Source organism: Pleurodeles waltl, chromosome 4_2 (genome assembly GCF_031143425.1).
Source record: "Pleurodeles waltl isolate 20211129_DDA chromosome 4_2, aPleWal1.hap1.20221129, whole genome shotgun sequence".
Classification (NCBI taxonomy): Eukaryota; Metazoa; Chordata; class Amphibia; order Caudata; family Salamandridae; genus Pleurodeles; species Pleurodeles waltl.
The window spans coordinates 1,003,500,705-1,003,528,227 of NC_090443.1; the positions used below are offsets into that span (position 1 = coordinate 1,003,500,705).

General features: G+C 44.6%; 1 protein-coding gene across 4 annotated transcripts in view; it reads left to right on the forward strand.

The window, feature by feature from the left end:
* Positions 1–27,523, forward strand: part of DPH2 (diphthamide biosynthesis 2) — a 97,350-nt gene that overhangs the window by 17,413 nt on the left and 52,414 nt on the right. For 3 of the 4 annotated variants that reach the window (XM_069232854.1, XM_069232853.1, XM_069232852.1), the window contains exon 3: positions 8,424–8,536. In XM_069232854.1, coding sequence (XP_069088955.1) covers positions 8,424–8,536 — 113 coding nt within the window. Of the gene's footprint in view, positions 1–3,301; positions 3,465–8,423; positions 8,537–27,523 lie in introns of those variants that run through there. The other variant, XM_069232855.1, reaches the window with a different exon arrangement.

Below are 27,523 nucleotides of genomic sequence, written 5' to 3' on the forward strand. Positions count from 1 at the left end.
AGAAACGACAGCGCATTCAGAACTCGGCTGCCAGACTACTACTACATGTAAAGCCTCAAGCCCACATCTCCCCTGCCTTAAAGTCAGTACATTGGTTACCGGTGGCCAGAAGATCCACCTTCAAGCTGCTTTGTATCACCCACAAAACAATACATGGACAAGGACCACTTTTCATCAGGAATAAAATCACCAAATACATTCAACAAAGAAACCTCCACTCAAGATTCGCACCCCACCTTAAATCACCACCATATAAGAAAAAGACAATAGGTGGTACATCCTTCTCTGTTCAAGCGGCCAAACTATAGAATTCATTACCCCCAAATATAAGATCCACGGATAACTATCTTGTCTTCAGCAGACTGCTCAAGAGTTGGCTCTGTCCTTCATAACCACCAAATCCAAGCAGCAATGGAATGCATATGCTTGTGTTGCTAAACATGTATAATCGGATTATGTATACATTTCTAGATATGTGTATTTATTTAAAAAATATCTATAATTACTATTTTACATTAATAAAATATATACATACTCTTTAAACCTGTTTAAAAAAATTCATATTTACACATGGTTAAATGTATATGTGTGTAGGCATGTGTGTGTGTATGTATATATCTGTGCATATAAGTATGTATACTATGTATGTGTGCATACATATGTATGTGTATATTATTCTATGCTTAACATGTTCATAGGTCATTGCATAGTTTCTAGATAAGTTGTTAGATTAGATACTTATGAATCCCTTCTTTCATTTTATCTATCACAATGAGCAAATGTTATGTTAACTATTTTATCAGCAAGCATTTCGCAATTGAAAAATTGAAGAAAGATCAAATAATGTTAGAAAAGTACACACATAAATTAACTTCAAATATTGCAAATCTTGATAGTATGTGTTTATACAACAAAACTTTAAATCTCTAAATACTATATCCATTATTATATTCCGTACACATATATTCCCTTACTGTGTATTTAAGTATCTATTAATTTATTACTTTAGTCCTACTGTACAAGAGGGGAAAAAAAAACTCCCTCGTAAGCTTCTTGGAGGGAGGCTCACCGTCCTATGATTCTCTCCATGCCTAAAAATAGATATATCTGACTGTAAATGAACTAGTGTTCATGTAAAGCACCCAAATACCTTCGAGTCGCTTTCGCATTATTTACAAATGCAATAGAAAAATGATCTGGGAAGTGTTTACAGGTTCGAGAGGGGTGAGCGAAAAGATACATTCTCTAGCGTGTTTAAAGACAAAATTATGAGCACGCTAGTGAAATAAATAAAGCAGCATTTGGCTGTGATGGCGATGTGACTGGGGTTGCGATGTGGCGGGTGGGAGATGAGCATGTAAAAACACCAGTACTTGTGTGGAGTGCTCAAACACAAAGAAAAAAGTAGCTCCTAAAACAAGAGCAGTGGATGGACACTAGTGTATTTGGTCCCTGCTCTGGGGAAGGGCTAAACACGAGAAGAGGCATGATGCATGTATGTCATGGACAAAAATTAGAACAAAGCATAGGAGAGCGATGATGGAGTGAGCAAATAGTAATCCTATTGGCCGGGTGAAGCCCACAGATTGAACACAACACGTCTCCTTGAGACAACAAATTCACGGTCTAGCCAATACCGAACAAGAAGATACCGCCAGGATCCAGTAGGCAGCAGAGCACCCCAGTTAATAAATTACACATATTTATAGAAATAAAATCCATGAAAGGGGTACCTGAAAGCTCAGACATCATTGATCGAGTACAGGACCCATACAAGGGCGCCTTGCTCGTGAGATGCTTGGAGAGCAAACTGGGCATCATACAGAAAGTATTCCTCGATCTCACAACTTATTTTGAAGTGACTGGCAATGAGGGTGATTGACCCTTTTGGTCCTCTGGCGAAGGGAAAGGATAGAATTGTGGATGCCTTCTGACAGCCTGAATGCTGCTGTTAATGAAGCAGCACAGAGGGTTAATGTGCCTGCTGTAAAACACAACGTGCAACTCACAGATCTGTATTGTATGTAGGCAGCTCAGTGGATTACTGCTTTTGTTACAGAGATCCGTTTGTGAGTGAATCGATGGAGAAAGAGGTAATTTAATGCGCACAAAGATTATTGCATTGGGTGCAACTATCTCTGCACATAGTACAAAAGTGAACAGGAACATAGCCACCTGCCTTTCTGTTCTTCTTTTAATTCCTTATTTTTGGCTCAGGATCAGCTTACTCATGATGACATGACTGGCTAAAATAATTTTTATTGAGAAGCAACAAAGCAAGCCCTGAGCGAGCAGCCACAGCAACTTAACTATGGGCGATTAAAAAAAGTCACTCCTAGGCTAAAAGAAAACACCATTAAGAGAAACTCTGGGTGTTGCTGATTAAGGCAGTCACATTTAAAAAAATAAAATTAAACAGTCAAAATGGACACGAAGGAAAACCTGTCTCTGTTAACAGCACGGCCATTCAAACCTAGTATGCCACATCTAATTTCAGCTGCAATTGCAGAACAAACGGAAAGGGCAATTGAGACCAGTGCAACACGGTTGCATCTTTGAAAGCCTTGTGTTTTCCAGCACAGTGCCCCTCCCTGGCACAGCTGAAAATCACCTGCAGCGCCTGGGATAATAAGAAGATCGCCCTGGTATCGAAACTTGTAAAACAGCGTCATACATGAGTAAAGTGCTACAGGGCGGGACTGAGGCAACATGGGGATCCGAAAAGCACACAGGCGCGAGGCAGCAATGTGGAGCGCCTCAGGGAGAATTACACCAACGAACAAGAGCAACATGTGGGAGGAGCACAGACGCACCTTGATGAGAGTGCAACATGCAGAAGAGCAGCGGGAGCACAGGAGCACTCAAAAGTGCAAAAGCAGCCTGGAGGGGAGCATTGGGGAGGCACAAAAGCACACAGGATTCTGTGCGGTTGGGGGACAGAAGCAGAAAGGAACACGAGGGAGAAAGTTCTAAAACACACACTCTCTCAGAATGCTTAATCAAAAAAGAATAAAAAGTACTGCTACAGAAGTTATCAGTGGAAGGACACAAGTACTTTGGCCATGCTCCAGCGGACAGAAAAACACAAGAAGCGGAACTAACCCTGTAACAGAGTGGCAGTAACCCTGTCACAGAGCAAGGTACTGGGCTGATGTTGTCGTGCCCCGGGCGTCCCAGCAAGAGAGAGGAAGGCCGGATCTTTTTTGGAAACCTGGATATCCGGGTCAACGAAGATATAATATAGAGGTAGGCGCGGCCGAGGTGGCTGAGAAGGAAGTGCAAGTTACTGAAGGAGACGCCGGAGGACAGGAGGTGCGCGTTATGGAGGAAGATGCCGGAGGGCAGGAGGTGCGAGTTTGGGAGGAAGATGCCGGAGTGAAGTCTCTGATATGAGTTGTGGAGATTCCAGCGCAGGAGGAAACCAAGAGCCCAACCACGTCCCTGGAGGGACGTGGTTTGTGCAGGTACATGTGTGTATTCCAAACACCACAGGACTTTGGTGGAAGTGGGGAGGTGGAAAGAATACTGGGTGGGACGAGAATAAGTAAAGGGAAGGAACTCCAGTGCACCTTGGCTTTGCATTAAAAACACGATCACGCTTTGTAAATAGTGTTGTATATGCACACACTACACAATGACTATAGGGGTCCCCCTCATACCCACACAGGGGTTTTTAATTTGCTTTTGTCCCTCTTACGTAGTTCTACAGCCCCTACCCACTCTATCATTTCTGCACAAAAACTCAGAGAAAACGAACGGGGTCCATTTACCTTTGTTTCTCCTCGGTTCTATTTTTTTTTCCTGCATGATCCCGCCCATCTGGGAACGGAACGTCGGATGAGACATACCTAAAGTGAGGAAAAGGAAACAAAGAGGTTAAAAGAGAACGAACGCAACGGAGAAATGACCAAAAGGACAAAGGAATAAAAAGAACCAGAAAGCGACAGAGAAAGAAAAAGAGACTATGAAGAGATAAAGAGAATGAACCAAGATTTGTTATATATATTTTTTTTGTGACACCCCACTTAAAAAAAAAAATACCTCCAGTAAAAATAACCCAGGTCATAAGTATTCTTGTGTCTTTCATGAAAGTACCCGAAAGAACCCACCACAAACCCCCACAGAAGCTTACAAATAAGAGGCAAGCAAATGAGAGTGACAATAAAGCCAACCAATTGTAAGCAGTGGGTGAGCTCTATCTGCCCTCTAAGCTGAAAATGTCTTGCAACAGCACATGTGCATTCTAGTAGATACGACTTGAAAAGTAGGCAAAAGAGTACTAAAGAGCAAAAGAGGAGACGAAAAATGGGGAACTAATCTCTCGATTCAGGATTTCATTGTGTCTCCTTTGCAGAAGGCAAAAACCTAAGTACATCTGTGCGCTACATTTCCAGGGTTCTGTCTCCGATTCAGAGTTAATTGTGTAATCAGTCTTTTGTTACATCCCCATAATTTGTGTGTAGACGTTGTTTATTTTTTGTTTTGAGAGCAATTTTTTATTTACACATTTGGTATGTAATAATGGGGTCAAATTGATTTCAAATGCAAGGTGTTCAAGTTGATTGAAAAATACTTCTTTGTCCAGGAGTTTTGCACTAAGAGTGGTCCCTTTTGCCTGATCAGATGTGCTCAGCCATCCGAAAGAGTGCACTTAAGCGCTTGGGCTGTTTTACCATTCATTTATTTTATTAATATACAATCTTTATTATGGAATAAATAAAATATTTATAGACTTCTTTGATGAGATTGTCTGTTTTGTTGTGGAAAGGTTTTTGCTTTTTCCAGTTTGAAGGTAGAATATCGATAGATTAGGCCTCTTTTATAGGAGTGGGAGAAAAAAATTCGCTCCGCGGGCTGAGTTTGCAGAGTTTTGCCCGCTCCATGCAGAGTTACGAAAAATCTCCACGAATCGACACAAAGTGAGTTTTTTTTTCTCTTGTGCGGCTCGTCAATGTTAAGTTAGCGAGTGAGAGAAATCCCTATGTTGGCGAGCAAGATTTCTGAACACAGGTGGTCGTGGCAGATCACTATTGCCTGCATTGAGAAAGAAGCTGCTGCTTGCGTTGAGGAAGCTGCCACTCAAGTAGAAAATCTACTCGAGCGGCAGAAAGAAGTTAGCGCCCTCTGGCACTCCCCGTGATACTGTTAGTGCTGATTTTACAGTGTGGGAGAAACTCCTGCTGCTGAACATCAGCGCAAACAGCACAACTTACCCAAACTCCACCCTTTGTGGAACTACATGTAGAGCTTCATAGTTTTTTCCGCTTGTTGAGGAGTTCCACATAGCAGAACTCCACCCAGGCTTACTCTTTTGCTAGTTTGACACTATTTATTCCACACAAGACTAATACACATCAATGTCTTAATCTAAAACAGAGCTTTAGGTATGTATGTACTACATCATACTAACTGGTTGTCTCTTTTGATAACCTATAGGAGTAGCAATTTATAACTGATTAGAGTTCACCCATCAGAAATGCCTCTACACCAGACCAAACTAAAACAGACAATAACAGAATTTATAAAATGCCACATGGGGCACTCATCCAACTGATAAAATTATTTGTATAAGGACTTGTACAAATATGGAAAATGTCACAATTCGTGAAGTATCAGCATATCTTATTTTAAGAATGAACCTAAGGACACAATTCAGTTTATTCAAGCAACAAACTTGAAGGAGATCGCAGTGGGATAACAATAGTGAACATTTTGTGTTGTTGAAATGCATTATGTTTGAGAAATTAAACATAAAAGTGTGTGCTTATTCTGAATGAAGATGGAGGAGATGTAAATTAAGCCCATGTATTGCTAAACAGAGGCAAGCTGAACAAAACATATTTGAGACAAGCAAGTACCAAGGTTAGGGTGAGTATTTGCATCAAAGAATGGGGATCGGCTACAGGGGCAAGGTAAAATACAAGCACAGAGAAGATGTGCATATCTTTATTTTTATTTTTAGTTTTGTACAGTGTTGAATCATGTTGTTTTATTGGTCACTTAAAGATGCTCAGTAACATTTAAGTTGCTGAGTCCGATCAGGCCTTCAGCTACAAGGGTATGGGTGGTTACTTCAGCTTCCTGGGATATTGAATGGGAAATATCAGTTCTAGTATAAGATCTCTTTTGTAAAATCACTTGGTCCTTAGGAAAAGGCGAAGGAATATGTTGAAAGATTTCCTAAGCATGTGGGGTTTTAGGTATTTTCTGTATCCGAGATAGTTAGATTGGTCTCATAAATAAGTGTTGCGGTCATGCCAAGTGCTTGGGACCCTGAATGTGAGAGATCTTCCTCCATGTTTTAAACATCTAGGGTTGTTGTGATGTAGGCAAGATATATCCTTGGACCTTAAATTCCTCGTGGGTTGGTAGGGAGTCCAGATTTTGCAAATAATGTGTGTTTTCCTTTATCCTGAAAGGACTTGTTTATGGTTCATAGTTCATTAAAGTGAATCCTTTACTGCGCTGTTAGATGTTAACAGTACATCAGCATATTAATCAGACCTGTAAGAGGTAGAGGTCACAGGATGATTACTCTACATTTAAACACAGTCTGGTGTCCTGGTTCAGGATTTATTTCAGTTTTTGTTGTTTTAATTTTTGCATGAAGGCATCCATGATATTGCAGTAATCTATTTTAGAAATGATAATGTATGGGTTTTGTAAAATCCATGGTGTAGTTGGTCTGAAAAAAGCAGGCAGACTTGCCTTCCTATGGATTATTGATAACAAGTGTTTTTCTCCACAGACTTAATCTGAGGGGCAAAGGATAATTCAGTACCAAACTGGATTTCACAATTTCCATTTTGTTTGTCTTACATGTCAGGGTTGTACTTGTCCTAACGCAGATGAGTGACGGTGAATTGGTGTTAGCATTTCTACACAGAGCTGGGGTCGGAATTTTACCTCTGTTTTGACATAGGAATTTCCCCCTAATCCACCAGAATGTATGCTCCAAGTATTTAGAAATATTGTTTTGAACTCAAGCTGTAAGTAGCCCTGGGTGTGCTTAGAATACTTCCAGAACTAGAAGACGGTATAGACTGATAATTTGGATAAGAGGTCATCAAACAGTAGCAGAGATAGCCACAAGCTTTATGGAACCCTCAAAAGACCAGTCTGATAGTGTTCCACAATTGTTGAAATGTTCTTTTCCTAATAAGTTAGCTTGTGGTTTAGAGGAATGAACCAATCCAGTTCAAACTGTGTCTGACACATTTGTCCATTCCTGAAGGATACATTTAAGAAAGCTTCTAATTTTCTTAGGGCCAGATGTATCAAAGCTTTTTGCATTCGCAAACGGTGCGAATGCCCGTTTGCGAATGCAAAAAGCCATTTCAGAATGTATCAAAGGCATTATGAAAGCAATTTTAAGGAATCGCTAAAATAGCGATTCCTTAAAACTCTAAATAAGAAATCTCAAATAAGGATTCCTTATTTGCGATTTCTAAAGCACATGTAAGAAGCAATTCCTTAATCCGAATTGGGCATTAAGGAATCACTATTTACCACCAAGATGAACTTGGTGGTAACCATGTGCAAATTTTAAAAATGCATTTAAAATGCATTTTTAAAATGTACATGTAAAGCACACATACCCTTTTGGCATGTGTGCACCTTATATGTTGTAAAAAAATATTTTGGGGTGCAGCAGAGGGGGCCTAAGGCCCCCAGCACCCTGGACTTTGCATTTCCAAAAATTGCGAATTCCAGTTAACATAACATCCTTTAAAAATATGAGGCCTTTCCAGTGCTATAAGAACATATAAAAATTCACAATAAAACAATACATTCAAATTGCAAAACATAAATTAGTACTACCAGATGGTTGAGCATGCATTAATATTACTGTATGCCAAGCGCAGAAGAGAGACCTATTGCAAAGTGGTATAATTAATACATTATTAAAGTCTGGCTCTGTTGGTCAAATCTTTGAAGGTTACTGCTGTTAAGACAATACACAAAAGCATTGTTGAGAATGAGTGTCTTTGGAAATAAATAGGTGGTGTAACCAATATATTCTTTTGGGGTTAAGCACTACAGGTACATTTTATGTGTATTAATGGCTATCTAACAAAACAATCCATACTACATATTAATATTTTGATGGTTCCTCCAACTCTTTCTAATTTCTTTTGAAGACAGTAGCATAAAACACATTCTAAAAATCTTGTGCCTCACACTGTGATTAAATGATGCATACAACTAGCCAGGATCATAAGAATAAACCGTACAGCAGAATAAAATGTTTGTATTGAAATCCACAAAATCCAAAGCTAAAGAAGTAAAAAAAGATATAAGTGATGGCTGTCTGCTTCCTTTGGGAGGCATCAGAGGGAGGGATACAGCAGGTGGCTTTGTCAGAATTTATAAAACGTGCTGATCTTCATCTGTCGTGATTCATGTGTGTTTGATTCCTGCAGGTTGCTCTCCAGTTCCCAGATGAGCTTCTTGTTGACTCTGCTGCCATCGCAGCAAAGCTAGAGGAAGCCACCAGCTCCAAGATGTTCATCCTTGGGGACACATCATATGGCAGGTAAGAAGGCCATCGACCAGCAGCTTGTCCGGTCCCGGGTTGTACTTTTCAGCTTTAACATCTTCCATGTGCAGACAGATCTGGGACACTTTTAATTATCACTATCCGTGCTATCTGGTAAATTAAGACACATTTAAGAAGTATCTGTGAGCCTCTCACTTTTATTATAATTAGTCATAAATCATATCTAAATTACTATAAACACATCAGCTAGTGTTAGGCTTCTTCCATCCACACCTGTCCTACTGCTACCTCTCAATTCTGACTCACAGCACTAGCCTCTGTTATGTTATTTCAAATTAAACTGCTTTGAGATTTAATATCCTGTCTGATCGGTGGCATCACCACAACCTTTCTCTTCCTGGGGCATGATACTTATTGAAAGGAAAATAGCAAAAGCATTTTGTCAATGAACACTATGTGTAGCAACACAATACCCTGTACATAGCTACGTGTGAACAGATAGGTGGATAACATAAACAGCATGTGTTTGTTGGTGATGCTAAGTGAGTGGTGATATAAGACTGTGCACACATTCCAAGACTTTGCACACTTAAGTGCATCTTAACTTGTACATGGTTGACATGAGGTGTGGAAAAAAGACACAGTGGGAGTAATTGTGAGTTGAATATTGTTTTACATCTGCCATTTAATTCCTTATAGTATGTGGAGTTGAAGGCCATTGTGAAATTGGTTTAAGAATGACAATATAGCACTTGGTGGGTGTTTTTGTTCGGGAACAGGAGTGTTATTGTAGGCAAAGAATTGGAAGCCATGGTGGTTGACAAGTGAAAAATTGCTGAATCTGAGGAACAAGGGATTGTGGTTGAAGGAAAGTGGGCTATGGTTTGAGATAGGAGGATTGGGTGTAGTGTTCTATCATTTTTATGTGTAGGCAAGTCATTGCTCATGTTTACCTTGAAATTCTAAGAGTGAAAAGTTGTGTTTTGGGTCATATACATTTTGTAATGGTGTCAAGGTCTTCAAAGAAGGAGCCACTAGTGCCTGGTGTGCAGCCAGTGCTGATGACAAGAGTGTTGAACCCTGGCAATAGCCGTAATGATGGTGTTTTTGGGGTCGGGGAGGAAGGGGGGAACAATATTAGGATAGATGTGGTTTGTGAGAGATTTGGTGATAGAAAAGGCTACTTTTTCCTTTCTTTGGTTTCTGTTCGGCACATGAGAGAAAGTGGAGCGTTCAGTATAGAGAGCAGCGGGAGTGACCGTGTCTTCTGAATCGAGCCATGTTACTATTATGGCTGTAAAGTGTAATGTGGGGGATATATAGTTGAAGTGGTTGGTGATGTAAGTAGTTTGGTTGCAAATAGAGCTAGTATTGTATAAGTAGAATGAGATGGACAAGGGCTTTGGGTTGTAATGTTTGACTTTTGTGTCTGTTTAGCATTTAGTCCAGGAGGGTAAATGAGGAGGGTGGTAGTGGATTTGGCTAATCAATGGGAAGGTATAATGGGAGGGCTGTATGAGTGGAGGGCCAGGCGACTTAGATGACAAAGGTGCAGTGATGACACCCTAGTGCTCATGGAGGATGCAGGTGACCTTGGAGGGCTCAGACTGCATTGTGGGACTTGAAAGGGAGAAAGTCTGTAATTGGAAAGTTTAGGGTTACAATATTTATGTGGAACAGGCAGGTTAGGGGTGCTGAGCAGTGCAAATGAAAGTAAAGTTCATATGCATAAACATGAATAAGCAGATTCTGCTCAAACCTGTAGTTGAACTCCATTGACACTCGTACAGTTTATGCAGTGCACGTCATCCATGACTGTCAGTACACCGTCTCTCCTAATGGCTACTTTTTCCTTTGAAAGCATCCTCAACACTTCTCCAAATAGGAGGCCTATTTTTTGGTTGAGGTCTCTAATTTGACCCCAAATGTCTCAGTAATCCACTACAGTTAAGTCAACAAAATTTTGACCCTGTCATATTACTTAATAGATCACCATCAGGACTATTGGCACTTGTGCTTAGCATCTAAGGGCAAACGTATGGAATACGACACAATAATATGTAATGGAGGGCAAGTAATATCTGCAAGAAGAAGCACCGGAAGTGGAAAGATTTTTCTCTTTCAGCTAGCAGAAGTTGGCCAGTATGTAAATAAGTCAGTATTCATGTTTGGGAGGAACCTAATGGCAACACAATCACCATGATGAAGACTAATTTAAAATTCCTCTTAAAATCTGAGGTGGAGTCATTAGGGATTCCACTTATGGCAGAGCTGTGTGCATGGAAGGATCTGGATAGATGAACGGTAGTAGGTTCCGAAAGGTTCAACTTGTGTGTCTGGTTGGCTGATGTTGTTAGATGACCTTAGAGAGGTATCCCTGGGCTTTTGCATCTAGAACCTTGTGGAGTTTTTAAGTGGTTTCTTGCCCTTATCTGGAGGCAGTACAAAGAGATCACTGCTGGGGTGATAAGGTCAGAGGGCACAACATTTTCATGATTTATGTTGTGTATTTCTGGGCCTGTTGTAGTTTTGAAGACAGTTTTACCCAGTGTGCAGGTCATCGAAATAGTTTAGACCTGATGTTGCATCTTCCTGGATCATGGATATCCTAAACAACTTTGTGATGAAAACACTCCTAAAAATTATGAAGAAATGTTCAAATTCAAAACCCACCTTGATGTTTTGCATTTTACAGAAGGATTATTAAGGAGTTACATGTTGATGGTGGGAGGTTGGGTTGTCTAAATTTCGAAGAAGAATCTTGATCTTACAGTTAACACACTAATCATGGGGAAACAAAAGGCAAGCCCTTATGTCCATCCATGACCCTTTGAAATAGGCAGAATAGCTGTGTGGTTGATGGTGCTAAAGATCACATAGGTCAAGTAACAGAAGAGGGTATGCATGATCGAGAGCAGTATTAGTATGACGTGTGGTGACTTCATTGTGTTCTAGTGTCAGGATTTGAGTGTTTACTCTGCCAGTGTTTAGACCAACTTTAATTTGTGAATTGGTCACTGCTTTGTAAGCTCATGATGGTAATTGAAAGCATGAAGATTACCCTGAGCCTACTGTGATGTTTCAAAAGAAACCACAAGTCATTCTTTCCTTACAAGGATTAATGTAGTTCACATAAAGTACAGTGGTCTGGTCTGAAGCGGCAGTGGAGAACTACCTGATGGCAGTTTTCTGGGACAAGTTGGCCACTGTAGGCATTCCTGAAATAGGTCAAAAGTTGGTCAGAACATTGATCTGTTGGCGATAAAGGTGTTGTGTTAAGGTAAATGGTCCTGGCTGGTTCAGGGCAGTGGTTTTATTGTTTCCAGTGTCAATTATTAACTAATATTGGAGAGTTGTATGAGGGAAGGGTGGCGGTTGGTAATGTGTTTAAGAAGTCTGCAAGGTGCAAATTCTTAGATTTGTGGTCAAAGGTAAGGGTAATACATAGACAGCTGCTTTGGGGAAGCTTTCTAGCTTAAGAAATCAATATTGCACTAGTTTTTATGGTTCTGGGACAGCAAAGGGGACTACTGTAAGCGGAAAGCTCCAATTCAACTCTCCTTTAGTGAGACCCCATTCCAAGATGGCCACCAAACTCAGATTATACTTCAATACGGCCACCAAATGTCAACACCTTTCAATATGTGTCTTTTTGAGACCAACTCCTTCCTGTCATGTATTTTGTGTCCTAATAGTATGTAACGAATCTCTGATCAGAGTACCAGGGGCCTAACGTCTGCAGTGTGGTTCTGCTGTTTGATTTTCCATTCCAGCTCCTGCAACAGTTCCTGCTTACTCCAGTCCTTCCAGCTTGAGCTCTGCTCCAGCCCTCCCATCTCTAACACTGCTACAGTCCTGGTCCTACTTCAGCTCTGCTTTAGGCTTGCCAATTCCCAACCTGGTGTTATTTCAACTCTGCTCCAGGTCTGCAAGCTACAGCTACAACCCTGAACCAGGCATTTCAGCGTCACCTCTACTCCAACTTGTCTTTCCAGATACAAAAATTCAGCCTTGCAAAAACTGTCCTACTGTGATGACCCAGCACTTAAGAAGCTTTTTATGCCTTTTCCTTTTTCTTCCTTGAGCTGCTAGCACTACTTTACAGAAGCATCCACTCAGTACCCTATGTTACAACTGAGAGCGTGGTTTTTAGAATGGGCCGCAATTTCCTCTGAGCCTCTAAAAAAAGATGTGGCTGATTGACCCCCACCCCTACGTCTAGCACTTGACGTCTGTGCCTTCAATGCAGTTCAGATGTCTCTCAGGTGTCCACAATAGATCTGTCATTCAAATCTGCTGTCTGCATAAAGAAAATAGAGCTAGTACAATCTAGGAGCTCAGGCAGGATTTATACAAACTCTGAAAAGCACAAGGGGTGTACCTTTGCACCACAAAACCCCTAGAATTTGATATAAAATAGTTTGTTAATTAACAACTTTCTACATAATCTGTCTAGTTGCACACCCGTGGTATGTGCTCTTCATTTCCACGAATCCCTCTGAAGCATGCAGTTGATACTGTTTTGTTCATCCTTACTAATCCGTGAAGCAGAGACCAAAGAATGATCTGTCTTTCCTACTGCACAGCTGTAAGGCTCTAAAGTTGATGCAGTATTTGTGGCTTGCCTCTATTTGCAATCACACTCTTGTTTCAAAAGCGTTTAATAACCATTTATTAGTTTTACATATTTCAGATAGCTATAATCATGTTACATAGTGTCCCCTATTGGAAACCCAATAAAGACATTCTTATTTTGTATCATAAAAAGAAATGCATTAAAAACTAGAATCTGATCTCAGAATGTGTTTGATTTACTTATTGAAGAAAATCATTTGCACGTTTCAGCTTAGTAGTTATCAGTGCTCTGTGTTTCACACTCAAAAAGTTGCAGGAGTCCAACTCCGCTCTGAAGTGGCCCGACTCATGAGCAGCATTCTCTTTAAATGAAATGTGAACCAGCCAGTAATGCATCACTCATGAGACCCTCACGGGTGAGTAGTGCGCTTTACAAATTCCTGATTGATTTACTCATTTGAAGACCACGAAATATATAACTACATTATGGTAGTTGTACCCCATCCTCTTTTGACAAGTATTCTATATTTTATCAGCGACAATAAATATCTCTGTACGCAGTTGATTAGTGCATTTCATAAAACACTATTGGTGCTCACTAGATCTTATTCTCTGCTTACACTTGTCTATGTGTATCTGTGGTGTGTATGTGATGTTTCTTCTTGTTTAGCTAGAAATACAAAAGATACCTGTAGTGTACTGCATTTACCTATAAGTGTTTTCTGTAAAGTTCTCTTGTAAATGCTCTTTGGATTCCTGAGGGGTGTGCCGTGCTTTATGTGCCCCATCACCAATACTGTTTTAAATCGGTATTCTAAATCTGTGTAAAAGTTGTACATGCCTGTAAGGAAATGCCTCCTTGGCATGGTTACCCCCTGACTTTTTGCCTTTGCTGATGCTATGTTTTGAATTGAAAGTGTGCTGAGGCCTGCTAACCAGGCCCCAGCACCAGTGTTCTTTCCCTAACCTGTACTTTTGATTCCACAATTGGCACACCCTGGCATCCAGGTAAGGCCCTTGTAACTGGTACCCCAGGTACCAAGGGCCCTGATGCCAGGGAAGGTCTCTAAGGGCTGCAGCATATCTTATGCCACCCTAGGGACCCCTCACTCAGCACAGACACACTGCTCGCCAGCTTGTGTGTGCTGGTGAGAACAAAACGAGTAAGTCGACATGGCACTCCCCTCAGGGTGCCATGCCAACCTCACACTGCCTATGCAGTATAGATTAGTCACCCCTCTAGTAGGCCTTACAGCCCTAAGGCAGGGTGCACTATACCATAGGAGAGGGCACCAGTGCATGAGCACTGTGCCCCTACAGTGTCTAAGCCAAACCTTAGACATTGTAAGTGCAGGGTAGCCATAAGAGTATATGGTCTGGGAGTCTGTCAAACACGGACTCTACAGCACCATAATGGCTACACTGAAAACTGGGAAGTTTGGTATCAAACTTCTCAGCACAATAAATGCACACTGATGCCAGTGTACATTTTATTGTAAAATACACCCCAGAGGGCACCTTAGAGGTGCCCCCTGAAACCTAATCCAACTACCCGTGTAGGCTGACTGGTTCCAGCAGCCTGCCACACTCGAGACATGTTGCTGGCCACATGGGGAGAGTGCCTTTGTCACTCTGTGGCCTGTAACAAAGCCTGCACTGGGTGGAGATGCTATCACCTTCCCCAGGCAGGAGCTGTAATACCTGGCGGTGAGCCTCAAAGGCTTACCCCCTTTGTTCCAGCACCGCAGGGCACTCCAGCTAGTGGAGTTGCCCGCCCCCTCCGGCCTCGGCCCCACTTTTGGCGGCAAGGCCGGAGGAGATAATGAGAATAACAAGGAGGAGTCACTGGCCAGTCAGGACAGCCCCTAAGGTGTCCTGAGCTGAAGTGACTCTAACTTTTAGCAATCCTCCGTTTGCAGATGGAGGATTCCCCCAATAGGGATAGGAATGTGACCCCCTCCCCTTGGGAGGAGGCACAAAGAGGGTGTACCTACCCTCAGGGCTAGTAGCCATTGGCTACTAACCCCCCAGACCTAAATATGCCCTTAAATTTAGTATTTAAGGGCTCCCCTGAACCTAAGAATTTAGATTCCTGAAACTTACCGAAGAAGAAGACTGCTGAGCTGAAAAACCCCTGCAGAAGAAGAAAGAAGACACCAACTGCTTTGGCCCCAGTCCTACCGGCCTGTCTCCTGCCATCTAAAGAAACCTGCTCCAGTGACGCTTTCTCCAGGACCAGCGACCTCTGAATCCTCAGAGGACTGCCCTGCTTCAAGAGGAACACGAAACTCCCGAGGACAGCGGCCCTGCTCCAAAAAGACTGCAACTTTGTTTCAGAGGAGCAGATTTAAAGACCCCTGCAATCCCCGCAAGAAGCGTGAGACTTGCAACACTGCACCCGGCGACCCCGACTCGACTGGTGGAGAAATAACACCTCAGGGAGGACCCTCCGGCAACTCCGAGACTGTGAGTAACCAAAGTTGTCCCCCCTGAGCCCCCACAGCGACGCCTGCAGAGGGAATCCCGAGGCTCCCCCTGACCGCGACTGCCTGACTCTAAAATCCCGACGGCTGGAAAAGACCCTGCACCCGCAGCCCCCAGCACCTGAAGGATCGGAACTTCAGTGCAGGAGTGACCCCCAGGAGGCCCTCTCCCTTGCCCAGGTGGTGGCTACCCCGAGGAGCCCCTCCCTGGCCTGCCTGCACCGCTGAAGAGACGCCTTGGTCTCCCATTGATTTACATTGCGAACCCGACGCTTGTTTGCACACTGCACCCGGCCGCCCCTGTGCTGCTGAGGGTGTACTTTCTGTGTGGACTTGTGTCCCCCCCGGTGCCCTACAAAACCCCCCTGGTCTGCCCTCCGAAGACGCGGGTACTTACCTGCTGGCAGACTGGAACCGGGGAACCCCCTTCTCTCCATTGAAGCCTATGCGTTTTGGGCACCACTTTGAACTCTGCACCTGACCGGCCCTGAGCTGCTGGTGTGGTGACTTTGGGGTTGCTCTGAACCCCCAACGGTGGGCTACCTTGGACCCCAATCTTAACCCCGTAGGTGGTTTACTTACCTGCAAAAACTAACATTACTTTACCTCCCCCAGGAACTGTGAAAATTGCACTGTGTCCACTTTTAAAACAGCTTATTGTGTTTTATGTAAAAGGTATATATGCTACTGAGATTATTCAAAGTTCCTAAAGTACTTACCTGCAATACCTTTCAAATGAGATATTACATGTAGAATTTGAACCTGTGGTTCTTAAAATAAACTAAGAAAATATATTTTTCTATAACAAAAACCTATTGGCCTGGAATTGTTTCTGAGTGTGTGTTCCTCATTTATTGCCTGTGTGTATGTACAACAAATGCTTAACACTACTCCTTGGATAAGCCTACTGCTCGACCACACTACCACAAAATAGAGCATTAGTATTATCTCTTTTTGCCACTATCTTACCTCTAAGGGGAACCCTTGGACTCTGTGCATGCTATTCCTTACTTTGAAATAGCACATACAGAGCCAACTTCCTACATTGGTGGATCAGCGGTGGGGTACAAGACTTTGCATTTGCTGGACTACTCAGCCAATACCTGATCACACGACAAATTCCAAAAATTGTCATTAGAAATTGATTTTTGCAATTTGAGCTATTTTTCTAAATTCTTAAAAGACCTGCTAGGGCCTTGTGTTAGATCCTGTTTAGCATTTCTTTTAGAGTTTAAAAGTTTGTGAAAGTTTGAATTAGAACCTAGAACTAGTTTTAGATTCTTAAAAAGTATTCCAACTTTTAGAAGCATAATGTCTAGTACAGAGATTAATGTGGTGGAACTCGACACCACCCCTTACCTCCATCTTAATTTGAGGGAGCTAAGGTCACTCTGTAAAATACAGAAAATAACAATGGGCCCCAGACCTTCCAAACTACAGCTCCAGGAGCTTTTGGCAGAGTTTGAAAGAGCTAACCCCTCTGAGGATGGCAACACAGAGGATGAAGATAGTGACTTGGAGGGCAATTCCCCCCATCCAGTCCTACTTAGGGAGAACAGGGCTGCTCAAGCCCTGACTCCAAACATAATAGTCAGAAATGCTGTGTCCCTCACAGGAGAGACCAACATCTCTGAAATCACTGAGGATAGCCCCAGTGAAGAGGACATCCAATTAGCCAGGATGGCCAAGAGATTGGCTCTGGAAAGACAGATCCTAACCATAGAAAGGGAAAGAAAAGAGATGGGCCTAGGACCCATCAATGGTGGCAGCAACATAACTAGGGTCAGAGATTCTCCTGACATGTTGAAAATCCCAAAAGGGATTGTAACTAAATATGAAGATGGTGATGACATCACCAAATGGTTCATAGCTTTTGAGAGGGCTTGTGTAACCAGAAAAGTGAACAGATCTCACTGGGGTGCTCTCCTTTGGGAAATGTTCACTGGAAAGTGTAGGGATAGACTCCTCACACTCTCTGGACAAGATGCAGAATCTTATGACTTCATGAAGGGAACCCTGATTGAGGGCTTTGGATTCTCCACTGAAGAGTATAGGATTAGATTCAGGGGGGCTCAAAAATCCTCGAGCCAGACCTGGGTTGATTTTGTAGACTACTCAGTGAAAACACTGGATGGTTGGATTCAAGGCAGTGGTGTAAATAATTATGATGGGCTGTACAATTTATTTGTGAAGGAATACCTGTTAAGTAATTGTTTCAATGATAAACTGCATCAGCATCTGGTAGACCTAGGACCAATTTCTCCCCAAGAATTGGGAAAGAAGGCGGACCATTGGGTCAAGACTAGGGTGACCAAGACTTCCACAGGGGGTGACCAAAAGAAAGGGGTCACAAAGCCTCCCCAGGGGAAGAGTGTTGAGACATCCAAAAACAAAAATAGTAAAGAGTCTTCTACAGGCCCCCAAAAACCTGCACAGGAGGGTGGGCCCAGAGCCTCTTCACAAACCAATTTTGGGTACAAGGGTAAAAACTTTGATCCCAAAAAGGCCTGGTGTCGTAGCTGTAATCAGCCTGGACATCAAACTGGAGACAAGGCCTGTCCCCAGAAAAATACCACTTCTAACTCCACTCCAGCTAAAACTGGAATGGCCAGTCTCCAAGTGGGATCAACAGTGTGCCCAGAGCAAATCAGGTGTCACACTGAAGCTACATTCGTCTCTGAGGGTGGGGTGGATTTAGCCACACTGGCTGCCTGGCCTCCTAACATGCAAAAATACAGGCAGCAGCTCTTAATTAATGGGACAAGTGTAGAAGGCCTGAGGGATACAGGTGCCAGTGTCACCATGGTGACAGAGAAACTGGTTTCCCCTGGTCAATACCTGGCTGGACAAACTTATCCAGTCACCAACGCTGACAATCAAACTAAAGTACATCCCATGGCTATGGTAACTTTAGAGTGGGGAGGGGTCAATGGCCTGAAACAGGTGGTGGTCTCCTCAAATATCCCAGTAGACTGTTTGCTTGGAAATGACCTGGAGTCCTCAGCATGGGCTGAGGTAGAACTAAAAACCCATGCAGCCATGCTGGGTATCCCTGAACTGGTGTGTGTCAAGACAAGGGCACAGTGCAAGGCTCAGGGTGAAAAAGTAGAGCTGGAGTCTGGAAAAAGGGCCCAGCCTACCAAGAGAAAAGGAAAGCCAACTGGGAAACCAGCTGCAACACAACACCAAAAAGAGAATCTCTCTTCTCAGGAAGAAGTTCTGCCCTCTGAGGGAACTGAGCCCATGGAGCTAGAACCTTACCAGGTTGAGCTCCTAGGCCCAGGGGGACCCTCAAGGGAGCAGTTGTGTAAGGGGCAAGAAACCTGTCCCTCTCTTGAAGGCCTTAGGCAGCAAGCTGCTGAAGAGTCCAATGGCAAGAAAACTGGAACACATAGGGTCTATTGGGAAGATGGGCTCCTGTACACTGAGGCAAGAGATCCCAAACCTGGTGCCACTAGGAGAGTGGTAGTGCCTCAGGCGTTCAGAGAGTTCATACTGACCTTAGCCCATGATATTCCCCTTGCTGGGCATTTGGGACAAACCAAGACGTGGGAGAGACTAGTCAACCACTTCTACTGGCCCAATATGTCCCAGAAAGTTAAGGAGTTTTGTGTCTCCTGTACCACCTGTCAAGCCAGTGGTAAGACAGGTGGACATCCAAAGGTCCCCCTCATTCCACTTCCAGTGGTGGGGGGTCCCCTTTGAAAGAGTGGGTGTGGACATAGTGGGTCCACTTGAACCTCCCACAGCCTCAGGAAATATGTACATCCTAGTAGTAGTGGATCATGCTACTAGGTATCCTGAAGCTATTCCCCTTAGGTCGACTACTGCCCCTGCAGTAGCCAAGGCCCTCATTGGTATCTTTACCAGAGTGGGCTTCCCTAAGGAGGTGGTGTCTGACAGAGGTACCAACTTCATGTCAGCATACCTGAAACACATGTGGAATGAGTGTGGAGTGACGTATAAATTCACTACACCCTATCATCCACAAACTAATGGCCTTGTTGAGAGATTCAACAAGACATTAAAGGGCATGATCATGGGGCTCCCAGAAAAACTCAAAAGGAGATGGGATGTCCTCTTGCCATGTCTGCTCTTCGCTTGCAGAGAGGTGCCTCAGAAGGGAGTAAGATTCTCACCCTTTGAACTTCTGTTTGGCCACCCTGTAAGGGGACCACTAGCTCTTGTGAAAGAAGGCTGGGAGAGACCTCTTCATTAGCCTAAACAAGATATAGTGGACTATGTACTTGGCCTTCGCTCAAGGATGGCAGAGTACATGGAAAAGGCAAGTAAAAACCTTGAGGTCAGCCAACAGCTCCAGAAGTTTTGGTATGACCAAAAGGCTGCACTGGTTGAATTTCAACCAGGGCAGAAAGTCTGGGTTTTCGAGACTGTGGCTCCCAGGGCACTTCAGGACAAGTGGAGTGGCCCTTACCCAGTGCTAAAGAGGAAGAGTCAGGTCACCTACCTGGTGGACCTGGGCACAAGCAGGAGCCCCAAGAGGGTGATCCATGTGAACAGCCTTAAGCTCTTCCATGACAGGGCTGATGTAAATCTGTTAATGGTAACAGATGAGGATCAGGAAGCTGAGAGTGAACCTCTCCCTGATCTTCTGTCATCAAACCCTAATGATGGCTCAGTAGATGGAGTGATCTATTCAGACACCCTCTCTGGCCAACAGCAATCCGACTGTAGGAAAACCCTGCAGCAGTTTGCTGAGCTCTTTTCCCTAACCCCTGGTCAGACACACCTGTGTACCCATGATGTGGACACAGGAGACAGCATGCCTGTCAAGAACAAAATATTCAGACAGTCTGATCAAGTTAAGGAAAGCATCAAGGTGGAAGTCCACAAGATGCTGGAATTGGGAGTAATTGAGCACTCTGACAGCCCCTGGGCTAGCCCAGTGGTCTTAGTCCCCAAACCTCACACCAAAGATGGAAAGAGAGGGATGAGGTTTTGTGTGGACTACAGAGGACTTAATTCTGTCACCAAGACAGATGCCCATCCCATTCCTAGAGCTGATGAGCTGATAGACAAATTAGGTGCTGCCAAATTCTTAAGTACCTTTGACTTAACAGCAGGGTACTGGCAAATCAAAATGGCACCTGGAGCAAAACAAAAGACCGCATTCTCCACACCTGATGGGCATTATCAGTTCACTGTTATGCCCTTTGGTTTAAAGAATGCCCCTGCCACCTTCCAAAGGTTAGTGAATCAAGTCCTTGCTGGCTTGGAGTCCTTTAGTACAGCTTATCTTGATGATATTGCTGTCTTTAGGTCCAACTGGCAGGATCACCTGGTCCACCTGAAGAAGGTTTTGAAGGCTCTGCAATCTGCAGGCCTCTCTATCAAGGCATCCAAATGCCAGATAGGGCAGGGAACTGTGGTTTACTTGGGACACCTTGTAGGTGGAGGCCAAGTTCAGCCACTCCAGCCTAAGATCCAGACTATTCTGGACTGGGCAGCTCCAAAAACCCAGACTCAAGTCAGGGCATTCCTTGGCTTGACTGGGTACTATAGGAGGTTTGTGAAGGGATATGGATCCATTGTGACAGCCCTCATAGAACTCGGCTCCAAGAAAATGCCCAAGAAAGTAAACTGGACTGTAGAATGCCAACAGGCCTTTGACACCCTTAAACAAGCAATGTGCACAGCACCAGTTCTAAAAACTCCAGATTACTCCAAGCAGTTCATTGTGCAGACAGATGCCTCTGAACATGGGATAGGGGCAGTTTTGTCCCAAACAAATGATGATGGCCTTGACCAGCCTGTTGCTTTCATTAGCAGGAGGTTACTCCCCAGGGAGCAGCGTTGGAGTGCCATTGAGAGGGAGGCCTGTGCTGTGGTTTGGTCCCTGAAGAAGCTGAGACCATACCTCTTTGGTACTCACTTCCTAGTTCAGACTGACCACAGACCTCTCAGATGGCTGATGCAAATGAAAGGTGAAAATCCAAAACTGTTGAGGTGGTCCATCTCCCTACAGGGAATGGACTTTATAGTGGAACACAGACCTGGGACTGCCCATGCCAATGCAGATGGCCTTTCCAGGTTCTTCCACTTAGAAAATGAAGGCTCTCTTGGGAAAGGTTAGTCTCATCCTCTTTCGTTTGGGGGGGGGGGGTTGTGTAAGGAAATGCCTCCTTGGCATGGTTACCCCCTGACTTTTTGCCTTTGCTGATGCTATGTTTTGAATTGAAAGTGTGCTGACGCCTGCTAACCAGGCCCCAGCACCAGTGTTCTTTCCCTAACCTGTAGTTTTGATTCCACAATTGGCACACCCTGGCATCCAGGTAAGTCCCTTGTAACTGGTACCCCTGGTACCAAGGGCCCTGATGCCAGGGAAGGTCTCTAAGGGCTGCAGCATATCTTATGCCACCCTAGGGACCCCTCACTCAGCACAGACACACTGCTCGCCAGCTTGTGTGTGCTGGTGAGAACAAAACGAGTAAGTCGACATGGCACTCCCCTCAGGGTGCCATGCCAACCTCACACTGCCTATGCAGTATAGATAAGTCACCCCTCTCGAAGGCCTTACAGCCCTAAGGCAGGGTGCACTATACCATAGGTGAGGGCACCAGTGCATGAGCACTGTGCCCCTACAGTGTCTAAGCCAAACCTTAGACATTGTAAGTGCAGGGTAGCCATAAGGGTATATGGTCTGGGAGTCTGTCAAACACGGACTCCACAGCACCATAATGGCTACACTGAAAACTGGGAAGTTTGGTATCAAACTTCTCAGCACAATAAATGCACACTGATGCCAGTGTACATTTTATTGTAAAATACACCCCAGAGGGCACCTTAGAGGTGCCCCCTGAAACCTAATCCAACTACCCGTGTAGGCTGACTGGTTCTAGCAGCCTGCCACACTCGAGACATGTTGCTGGCCACATGGGGAGAGTGCCTTTGTCACTCTGTGGCCTGTAACAAAGCCTGCACTGGGTGGAGATGCAATCACCTCCCCCAGGCAGGAGCTGTAACACCTGGCGGTGAGCCTCAAAGGCTTACCCCCTTTGTTCCAGCACCGCAGGGCACTCCAGCTAGTGGAGTTGCCCGCCCCCTCCGGCCACGGCCCCACTTTTGGCGGCAAGGCCGGAGGAGATAATGAGAATAACAAGGAGGAGTCACTGGCCAGTCAGGACAGCCCCTAAGGTGTCCTGAGCTGAAGTGACTCTAACTTTTAGCAATCCTCCATCTTGCAGATGGAGGATTCCCCCAATAGGGATAGGAATGTGACCCCCTCCCCTTGGGAGGAGGCACAAAGAGGGTGTACCCACCCTCAGGGCTAGTAGCCATTGGCTACTAACCCCCCAGACCTAAACGCGCCCTTAAATTTAGTATTTAAGGGCTCCCCTGAACCTAAGAATTTAGATTCCTGCAACTTACCGAAGAAGAAGACTGCTGAGCTGAAAAACCCCTGCAGAAGAAGAAAGAAGACACCAACTGCTTTGGCCCCAGTCCTACCGGCCTCCCAAGGACAGCGGCCCTGCTCCAAAAAGACTGCAACTTTGTTTCAGAGGAGCAGATTTAAAGACCCCTGCAATCCCCGCAAGAAGCGTGAGACTTGCAACACTGCACCCGGCGACCCCGACTCGACTGGTGGAGAAACAACACCTCAGGGAGGACCCTCCGGCAACTCCGAGACTGTGAGTAACCAAAGTTGTCCCCCCTGAGCCCCCACAGCGACGCCTGCAGAGGGAATCCCGAGGCTCCCCCTGACCGCGACTGCCTGACTCTAAAATCCCGACGGCTGGAAAAGACCCTGCACCCGCAGCCCCCAGCACCTGAAGGATCGGAACTTCAGTGCAGGAGTGACCCCCAGGAGGCCCTCTCCCTTGCCCAGGTGGTGGCTACCCCGAGGAGCCCCCCCCTGCCTGCCTGCACTGCTGAAGAGACCCCTTGGTCTCCCATTGATTTACATTGCGAACCCGATGCTTGTTTGCACACTGCACCCGGCCGCCCCCGCGCTGCTGAGGGTGTACTTTCTGTGTGGACTTGTGTCCCCCCCCGGTGCCCTACAAAACCCCTCTGGTCTGCCCTCCGAAGACGCGGGTACTTACCTGCTGGCAGACTGGAACCGGGGCACCCCTTTCTCTCCATTGAAGCCTATGCGTTTTGGGCACCACTTTGAACTCTGCACCTGACCGGCCCTGAGCTGCTGGTGTGGTGACTTTGGGGTTGCTCTGAACCCCCAACGGTGGGCTACCTTGGACCCCAATCTTAACCCCGTAGGTGGTTTACTTACCTGCAAAAACTAACATTACTTTACCTCCCCCAGGAACTGTGAAAATTGCACTGTGTCCACTTTTAAAACAGCTTATTGTGTTTTATGTAAAAGATATATATGCTACTGTGATTATTCAAAGTTCCTAAAGTACTTACCTGCAATACCTTTCAAATGACATATTACATGTAGAATTTGAACCTGTGGTTCTTAAAATAAACTAAGAAAATATATTTTTCTATAACAAAAACCTATTGGCCTGGAATTGTTTCTGAGTGTGTGTTCCTCATTTATTGCCTGTGTGTATGTACAACAAATGCTTAACACTACTCCTTGGATAAGCCTACTGCTCGACCACACTACCACAAAATAGAGCATTAGTATTATCTCTTTTTGCCACTATCTTACCTCTAAGGGGAACCCTTGGACTCTGTGCATGCTATTCCTTACTTTGAAATAGTGCATACAGAGCCAACTTCCTACAATGCCCACCTGACTCATCCATTAAAGCAAGGCCTGCACATTGGTCCCTAATGCTCTATGGTATCACCAAATGTAGCAAAGTGAAAGAGTAATACCGACAAGTAGTGAATGGCTCCTGGCTTGCCTTCTAGACTAGTATGATGGGTGCCACGTAGCAACAGATTATTAACTATCGGTGTCTGTGTAAACCAATGTGAGAACCGGAAGGAAAAATGGGAGGTTTTCCTAAGGGACCTTATGGATTCGATAGAGCTTCCAGGGGCTCCTCTAACTCTCTTATTAAGGGATTTTAATCGTCCGTTGGCCCCAGCTCAGTTTGAGGTCGATGGCAGCTATATGCTAGAGAGTTATGGTATTATAACGCAATCTTCCCAGAATGCACCCAAACAAATTATGACCCGCAATTAATAAAATTTCTCTCTGAGTTAGGCTTTGTCCGCCTAAATGGTTGGTTCAAGGGGGATATTCAGGTGACCCAAACATTTGTGTATGGTAATCAGAGCTATACTATTGACTATATATTTATACAGGCATGTTTTTTTAATTAACTGTACAAGCTTTGAGGTCCAAAGAATAAGGCACAGTGATCATTGGGCCTTAAAAATGACTCTTCTAGCTATCCAAGACAGCGGTGATTCAGATGAATGTATCCTACCCTACATGATTTACTACAAGAATAGATCAAAGATATTTGCAATTTAAAATCGCCAATAATATGGGGCTCGTTGTGGAATTGGGCTCGAAGACATTGGACTGGTAATCTGACAGCACTACAGAGGTAATTCAATGATTGACCCCTCTGGTTAGACAGTGTAATTATGGAGCCAAAAAAGGAAACAACCAGTGGGTTCAATCAGCCCTGGTTTGATAATGAGTACCTGACAGCCAAGTGGAGATTGAGGAAAGCAGAAAGGATGAAAGGAGTCTCAGGTGCAGAAACTGGGAATGGGGACTAGAACTGTATAAGAAAGGAGTATGTCACACTGATTAGGGCTAAAAGGCAGGCTTATTATCAGTCAAACCTGGATCTTATGATTTGCACTCTCCAGGATAAGGACATGAACAAATTCTGGAAGCTAGTAAAGAGAGGGTGCACAAGGTCTGACCCCCTGGTGAGGTGCACAGTTCCAGAAAATACTTAGACCTGTTACCTAAGTCAAATTTATAAAGCCAAAAAGGTAACCGTGAGAGGAACCTGGCCCAAACTAGGGGAGAAGTCCTTGGAGCCCTTCTCCAAAACAAACTTTAGGAAAACTGATAGCCTCCCTATATTTACCAAGGCAGCAGGACCAGACAATCTTCCGGCAGTCGTAATTAAGTCTAATCCTATATGGTGGGCGCCCTTTTTCTCAAAGGTCTTTATTTTTATAACAAGAACAGGCATATTCCCACCTAGCTGGAAAGGTGCAATCTTTAAACCTATACGTAAAAGGACGGAGACTGATGACCCAGGGAATTATCACTTGATAACCTCCTCAACGTAGGTGCAAAACTGTACTCTAAGGTGATCCTTATCTATTTAAAGAACTGGATTAAGGTTAATGATATTGCCCCTATTGAACAAGGAGGTTTCAAGCAAGGACGTTCGACCGTTGATCACTGTTTTAGCCTGTGGGCGTTGGGACAAAAAGTGATGGAAACAACAGGAAATTAGTTTGGCTGTTTTGTTGATTTTAACCACGACCGTTATCAATCCCTTTCTGCTTATTAGCAATAGGAAGGTGGAGGGGTCACCTTTTACAAATATCTAGAAATTATATTTATCAAAAAATTGAATTGGTCCCTACACAAAGTAACTGCGGATATATGTGCAGCTTCAACTAAAATAGGACTAGTGGGCTTTAACCCCTTCGGTGCCGGGGACGTAACTGTTACGTCCTCGGCAGTACTGCTCGGGTGCTGAGGATATAACCGTTACATCCTGCACCAGGACCATGGAATTGCTTCCCCTTCCACCTCCCCACCCCTGTGGCGTCTGATGATGTCAGCGCGCGATCGCGTACGGACCTCATCAGAGGCTGCACCCATCACGCTGGAAGCTCATCTTCCAGCGCTCTCGGAAGAGAAATGAAAGCATTTCTCTTCCGATCAGGGGGTGGGGGTGGGCAGAGAGACATGAAAGGAAAGGCATTTCCTTGCCTTTCCTTTCATGTCTTTCTGAGCATTTCTGCAGCCCGATCATAAAGTGATCGGGCTGCGGAAGTGCCCACTAGACACCAGGGACTTTGTGTTTATGTTTGTTTGTGTATAAAGGGAGCGGCACCTTAGGCAAACGCCGCTCCCCAAGGGCAGCTTTTTTTATTAGGCCTTTTCCACTAGACACCAGGGATTTTTCTTTAAGTCAGTTTCACGCAAGGGGAGCTCCCCTGGGGGGGGGGGGGGCAAATTCATTTTAGGCCATTTTTGCCCCCCCTTGGGGGCAGATCAGCCTATTTTAATTAGGCTGATCTGCCCCAAGCGGGCAGAAACCACAAGGCACCAGGGATTTAAAAAATGTTTTTATTACAGATGGGGAGCGACCCCTTAGACAAGGGTCGCTCCCCTGGGGAGCAATTTTATTTTAGGCCATTTCTTCCCACCTTGGGAGCAGATCAGCCCTCACAGGGGGAAGAAACCACGTAGGCACCAGAGATTTTTTTACGTCAGTTTCACAGAAGGGGAGCTCCCCTGGGGGGCAAATTTATTTTAGGTCATTTCTGCCCCCCTTGGGGGCACATCGGCCTATTTTAATCAGGCTGATCTGCCCCCAAGGGGGCAGAAGCCACTAGGCACCACGGATTGGTGTGTGTGTGTTTTGTTTGGGGGGGGGGCAGACCCTTGGGCAAGGGTTGCTCCCCATGGGGGCCCTTTACTGTTGCCCATTTCTGCCCCAAAAGGGGGCAGAAAGCCCTCCAGACACCAGGGAAGAGTTTTTTATTTTTTAAAAAGAGGGTGGGAGTAGGGCCATACCCCACCCCAAATAAATGAGGACAAAGTTGTTCTGCCCAGCGGTGGGCAGATGGGGTAATTACCCCCGATCCACTCCCCAGCAGGGGAGGGGCAGAAAGCCTACTAGATGCCAGGGAATAAAAAAAAAATAGTGGGGTGGTGGTTACCAACCAGTATAGGCATGGTTATGCCCCCACCACAACTGAAGGGGGTAACAGTCTTTCAGCTCTCCCCTGCACACTAAAACATCTTATCCCACGGCAAGAAAGAGGACATTTGATTGATTTGGGTTTTGATTTTACATTTGGGCGATGAGAGCTTGGCTAG